The sequence below is a fragment of the Macrosteles quadrilineatus genome, unplaced genomic scaffold, assembly GCF_028750875.1.
Source record: "Macrosteles quadrilineatus isolate MER2022 unplaced genomic scaffold, UCM_ALF_1.0 Scaffold_4__1_contigs__length_99947679, whole genome shotgun sequence".
In the NCBI taxonomy this organism is placed as follows: domain Eukaryota; kingdom Metazoa; phylum Arthropoda; class Insecta; order Hemiptera; family Cicadellidae; genus Macrosteles; species Macrosteles quadrilineatus.
Window position 1 is genome coordinate 5,096,962 of NW_026542597.1, and position 6,966 is coordinate 5,103,927.

The following is a 6,966-nucleotide window of genomic DNA, read 5'->3' on the forward strand; positions in this document are numbered from 1 at the left end:
TTGCGAGACAAATTCAGCATTTGGATACAAATGAAATGACATACGTAGGGTTGATTTATTTATATTATGTGTAATGCTATAATCATTGATACGTTCATTTATTCGGTAAGAGGACGAGAATTTATTTAAATATACAGAGTAAAATACTAAATGTTCTAATTAATTTTTTGAGCAGTCTTACAAATATTTAGTTTGTTTTAGTAAAATATAATTTGTTGTAATTAACAGCTGGAGGAATAAAAAAAAAACTATAGAACTATGAGGTTAGTTTATTTACTATGTTATTTTGTCATTGATTATAGGAAAAAGTAAGATTCTATAAACATTGCTGTATACGAATCGAAGCTCACGAATCTTCAAAAGAGAGCTTATGAAAATGATTTTACTACTCGACTTTTTGAGGAAAGGTTGGGAAAATAACAATGATCACATGTTTTGATTCATCTTAGAAGCTTTTTCTTTAGTATAAATTTTGAACTGCTTAAACTATTCTTGAATTAGTAATAGACACACTGTATATAGTTTTAATGGACTACTCGATTCCCGTACGTAGGACGGACCAACAGCTCGTTCTAAATAAAAAATCAAATAGAAAAAAGTTGAATTATCCAGCTTTAAGTATAGTTGGGTTGTTTGACGGTTTTGTACACAAAACCTCAGTTTTTAACCGAATCTTCAATTGTCCTATATTAAACTTAAGCATATGTACCGAATCTAAAATTTATTGGGAGATAAATTTGAGCATTTTGGCTAAACTACGAACTCATCAGCTATCAGAACACCGGAATAAATGCAACAAAAGAGTAGTTATTCCTAAAATATCAATAGGTAAAACACTACCGGATAACTATGGGTTTCACCGCATATCTTGAATTAAGGATGTTGACTAAGTAAAAGTTTGTTGATACTATTTATTATATGAATGTTAAGATGAACTAAGAAAATTATATTTTTTCAAGGGGTTTCCAACAATCTTTAAGGCAATCGGTTTACAATCGATTTCGTTAATTATGTTTGTAACTTCATTCAAGTGTAATACGAGGAAAATTATAAATAATAAGGAAAATCTGTACATCGTTTGGTGGTTAACATCAGCCCACTTTAAAATCGTGATTTGTGACTTATACATTCAAGCGATTCATAGGAAATGTTTTTCATTGTGATAAGATAAAGTTTCAAGTGGTTTAATGCTACTCTAGACTAATTGTCGTCAAGATAACTGATAAAACCCACTTTGAAAGTATATATTGATCCGAATAAGATAATGATGGTACAATCCATACGTCGTCTGCATTGAACATACATCACTATGGCGAAGCTTATTTGTCTTGTCTTCACTGCTGTGGTAAGTAATGTTCGTTTGAATAACTTTTAATGTTGTCAATTTTTATTATATTAAAATATTAAAAAAACACACAAAAGTTTCTTTATATGATGTAAAATATTAAAATCATACATTTCCAAAATCAAAATAATATAAATTATTATTCGTTATACCAAAAGGGTCAATACGAAAACTTTTATGATTCAAATAGTTGTCTTAGAGTCACATTCCTAAAAGATAAATAAACTTTAATTCAGTTTACTTAAGTGGTCTGAACCGATGATGAGTTCCCACCTTTATTTTATGGTGGAACTGTAAGTTTACTTTTACCTTCTTTTTGAAAAAAAGGAAGGAAGGACTCGGTTTATTATCCATATTTTCAAATATTCCAAGGTTTTTTTTTAATTTGTACACTATTATGTAATTTTATAAGCAATAGGCCTATTGCTCTAGTTTAAGCTGAACTGTCATTTTCCTACCTTAAGTTAATATGTATTTACTTTTTTTTCATTTGTATTCATAACGAATAAAATAATAGGATATATAACCGCAAATCAAAAACTTGTTATAAACTTATAGTAAATATTTTTCAATAAAAGCAGTTTTTTTTAGCATTAGCTAAAACATATAAAAGCATGAACAATACTGGAGCTATTTATTTTTATTCACAGAAAACCCACAAGAAAAATAATTTTTATTTTGGTTGTTCGCCTATTTTACTCGAAACTCGCCCAGTTTGAATAACTAATAGCTTAAATGAAAGCCGGTATTTAACTGACGGACCTTCAGTGAAGGGTCTTAGACCAACATATGTATAATTATTTAATTATAACTGGTAAAAAACACCTTTAAATGAAGTAAGAATTCGAAAATGAATCAAATTATGTTTTATGGCCGAGTAATACAGTAGGTAAATAGATATATGCCCATGCCTGATGTGAAATCTTTGCGTGCATGTCTTCAATTTGAGACCTCAATCATGAAAATTGATCGGGTATAAGAGCCAAACGAACTCGAAAAGAAACCAAATTACTACCATAAGAAATGCACGGGGAGAAAATTTCGTTTAGGTAAAGGCCGAGTGGGATTATAGATAAACATATACCGATGCTTGATGGCAAGTCTGTACGTGCATACCTTAAATTCGAGACCTCAATCATGAAAATCGGTCGGGTAGGAGACCCAAAAGAACTCGGGAAAACGCCAAATTTAACTGAATAAGAGCGAAACTGATGGGGAGCAAATTTAATTTACGTATAGGCCGAATGGGATTATAGATAAATATATGCCGAAGCTAGATGGCAAATCTTTGCGTGCATACTTTCAATTTGTGAACGCAACGCAATCATGAAAATCGGTGGGTAGAAGAGCCAAACGAACTCGACAAAGAGAAACCAAATTTAACTGCAATAAGATTGAGAGCAAATTTCGTTCACGTATAAACCAAGTGGGACTATAAGTAATTATATGCCGATGCTTGATGGCAAACCTGTGCTTGCATACCTTCAATTTGAGACATCAATCATAAAAATCGGTCAGGTAGAAGAGTCAAACTAACTCGGAAAAGAAAAACCAAATTTCTTTAATATATAAGATTGGTGTTTTTACAAAGCTGTGTGACAACAGAAAAATCACATAAATTTAGGTCCTCCAATCAACCTTTGCCGATGAATATGTCACCGACTACATCTACTGGCAGAAATCAGACATCTCAGCTTGGCACCAGTTCTTCCCCAGCAGAGCTCTCCAAGAAGAACTACTCACACTAGAAGCGGCTCAGGATGCGTTCAGAGACTTGGCATCAGGACTTAACGACAGCCTCAGCAAAGTGGTGGCCTTCCAAGCACAGGAGCTGGCTACAGCTCAGCTGCTGATGGAAGACACGGACGCACAGGGCTGTGTTAATGGCATCTCTGACTACATGGAGGACGCAATAGCAACAGGTCAGTGAAATTACACAATATGTATGTTAATTATGTAGTGGCAGGACATCAATGCTAAAAAGTAACTAAAGCAAACATTATACTATTAATAATACATTATATTAATTTTATTTTTAGTACAAGTATTTCATCAGTTATTAAATATAAAGCACATTGTAAAATATATTGTTAATACTTACAGAGGTTGACGCTTACATTGACTGCACTGCCGATGCTCAATCCAAGCTAAATCGACTGCTTACATCATGGAGAAAGACTAATGCAACTTACTTTGCTCAATACTTAAGAACTTTCAAGGGTATAGACGCTTGTGTCAGAACCTACCCCAACAAGGACTCAATCAGCCGCCTCAAGTCTTGTATTGAATCTATGTACAGCAACTACCGCACCGTTGCCAATAACACCCAGGTTTGGTCATCTTAAAATATATTACTAAACTATCTCCATACATATTTTCCACTTCGTATTGTTATCTCACTGAACTTGACCACCCTTAATGTTTTAGACTTTTTTACCTACGATGATTTAAAATACTAGGCTTATACACATAACCAACTACAAAATGTAAAAATACTGTATTAATAATGTTGAATTATTGTATAATTGTATGTTCCTTTCTTTTTGGGTTAGTAAAACGTTTTATTATTTTTTTTCTATAAAACATTCTGGTAAAGATAATTGACTATCCTTATTTCTTTCCAATGTAATTGTCACCTCTATAACAGCCTACACTTAAGGTCATAAAACGCCATTACGTAAGATAAGATATGAGTGTTTAAGCTTATTTTCAAGTTGTGATTTAATGTTTAAACAACAGAGAAAACATCCTTGCAGAGTCTTAGTTACTTCTAATAATATTTCAATTATTTAACTCCTTGTGTTTTATATTGTGATGTAAAATTTAGTTTTCCATTTCAGTAAAAAGAAGCATGACATAGCTGTCATTTTCTTTGCAAAAATATCTAGCTTAATAGTTATTTGTGCAACTAGTGAGAAAAGTGAGCAATTGACTCACTCGAGAGAAATTCTTACGAGAGGAATGGTTTCTCGAGTGAGGCAATTGTACTTTGAACTCGAGTTGCACGTTATACTTTTCCTACAGTTACCATAAAACAAAACAAAAAATGGTGAAGAAACATGACCTATTTTTACACAGAAGTGAACTTTTAATTTAACATTTAATGTGAAGTGACAAATACAACAGTACAACAGCAGACCAGCTGATTTACAGCCAGTGCTGCCAACGCATTTCGCGCGCATACGACGTTGCCTGCATGTTACGCGCTCACTATTTCGTGCCTTCACGTTGCAAATCTGGAGTGAGACAAAGTAATTAAAGTGAGACAATGTTAACATTGTCTCACTGATGAGCGAATTGGCCACTTTGCTTTCTCAAATCAGTGAGAGAACATGTACATTGTTAGGTAACTGTAGAAAAAATAATTTAATTGCCGCTAAATGTATTGAATAATCTGTTACCCCTCTTTCCAGAACCATTTGTGGGTATTGACAGAATAGAATTTAATCTTGTCAACATTTAAAAATATTAAAAATAATTTAATTTGCTACTGAATTAAGACTAAACATTTATTATATATCTTTAGAACGCCATGTTCCCGAGCCCCTCGATGACGTACTTCCAACAGACGGCGGTTCAGTGTGCCACTACTGCTGCAACTAACGTGGCTGCCATAGGGTGGAAGTTCCTTGAAATGCTGGTCGAGTGTTCGAAGCTTACGACAACTATTGACCCTGATGCTTATGCCGCTGAACTGGTAAATATATTTTTCTAGCTAACCAAAAGCTTTCTAAACATCTTTTTTATCATATTACAAATATTTTTTTTTTTTTTTGAGATGAAGATTAGTGTTACATAAAGGTATTAATCAAATGCTTCTCACAGAACCAATGGAAGGGCTACAATGACACTCTGCAAAGTCAAATCAGCATCGCACATGATAAGAACTACTACCAAGTCTGGGGTGTGGGGATTGAAATGCAAGAGTACTACGAGCTACAGAAGCAGGCCTTGGAAAAATATGTGATAGACTCTCGTGGGTTGGACTTCTACCTCAACATGACGTATCTATTTTTGAGTGACTACTACAACACAGTGACAGCCACTGCCTTAGATAACCCTGGAGACCTAGAGTGCACTTCCACAGCCAAGGCAGAGTTAGATACTGTAGCCAACATCAGTAAGTATCAAATTGTATATTGGCCAAAATGTAGAAGATTCCGTTGCTAATTAAAATATAATTCAGTAGTGTGATTCATCTGCAGCTCACTGGGGTGCCAAAAGATTTTTATATTTCAAACTTACATTTACTACACTAAGGCACTAAGGAATATCCTAATATGAAAAAGATAAGTATAATAAGAGTGCATATTCTCATCTTTAGAAATAGTGCAGATAGCTTACATGATTAAAAATGTATCATTATTCAAGATATGTTTTTTCCAGCTGCTAACGAAGCGTTATCTTGCGATATCTCAATAGTGAACAGCACAAAGGAACTCATTAACGAAATCGTCAACGACTTCGTCAACCTCAACTACCGTATGCCTTATATTGGGAACGTTGCACTGCTCGAGTGCTTCTCTAAGGGATACATCTTCGCCCCTTCCACCATATCCGACTGTTTCAACATCGTCTACGATACCTTTGGCCTGTACCACTCTGATACACACAGCGACATAGACAGTAAAGTGGGAGTTCTGCAGGGATACAGCTCCTTCTACAACGGGTCGAATCTCCCCTGTGGTGGATCCTCAGTGAGGAAATTGTGGCTCGGGGGAGACGTCACACTCTACAACCTTCAGCGCTGTCTGTACACCACCTCTGGAACTACGTACTCCGTGACTACTCCTAGCTACGGCACTACAACTCAACTACCCCCTTCAAATACGACATACCCACCACCAGGAGTAACCTTTGAACCATAATGTCAATATGTAAGACCATAACAACTATAATAACGTAAATTAATAAAGTTAATTTATTTTGTAAACCAGTATAAAAAAAAACAGTTTGTATATTAATTACCCGCAACGACTGTGTTTTTTGTTTTACTTTCTTAAATAGAACTTTTCATTAGACGTCAATTATTTTAAATAGCATTATCGTACTAGGAACACAGACAGTTTTGTTGTAGCTTGCCTGTAGCTATTAAACTTTACAACCTACAACCTAACTAGGATACTTTACCTTTTGAAATTATTAACGCTTGAACAAAAATAATTAAAGTATACACTTTACAGCTCTTAGAATAGTTCAACTTTATTTTATGCAAAAAATGTTTGTATTTTTACTAAACAGAACCCTGTAACGAGAAAAATAACGAAAAAGGATGCTTAACTGGTATTATTGTCTCGACTAAAAAGTTGAAAAGCTGATTTCTATTGTAAACCAACCCCTTTCGTAAGTCATACTGTTGTTGAAAAACAAAATTACAACATTTTAAGTCTTTACAATTTATCAGTCAATTCGAACACACATTTAAAAAAATATTAAATGAAAATGAGACATTGAGAAGTAATTGATTTATGGATAGTGCTCCTTGCACCCTTTACCCGATAAATTATTTAGGACCCAAGGGACCTACGAGGTCCTGGTACTTGAATATTCAATGTATGTGACACCTGCAGGGGTTTTAACTCTCTACAAACTGATCAAATCTTGGGTTTTCATTGGTTTAG

The 6,966-nt window shown here is 34.1% G+C and overlaps 1 protein-coding gene across 1 annotated transcript; it reads left to right on the top strand.

The window, feature by feature from the left end:
• Positions 1-1,300: 1,300 nt before the first annotated feature.
• LOC128992249 (uncharacterized) lies at positions 1,301-6,288 on the top strand. Its single transcript, XM_054415727.1, has 6 exons — positions 1,301-1,345; positions 2,970-3,267; positions 3,449-3,675; positions 4,872-5,042; positions 5,171-5,465; positions 5,732-6,288. The coding sequence occupies exons 1-6, from the start codon at positions 1,310-1,312 to the stop codon at positions 6,211-6,213; spliced, it is 1,509 nt and encodes a 502-aa protein (XP_054271702.1). The 5' UTR covers positions 1,301-1,309; the 3' UTR covers positions 6,214-6,288.
• Positions 6,289-6,966: the final 678 nt, after the last annotated feature.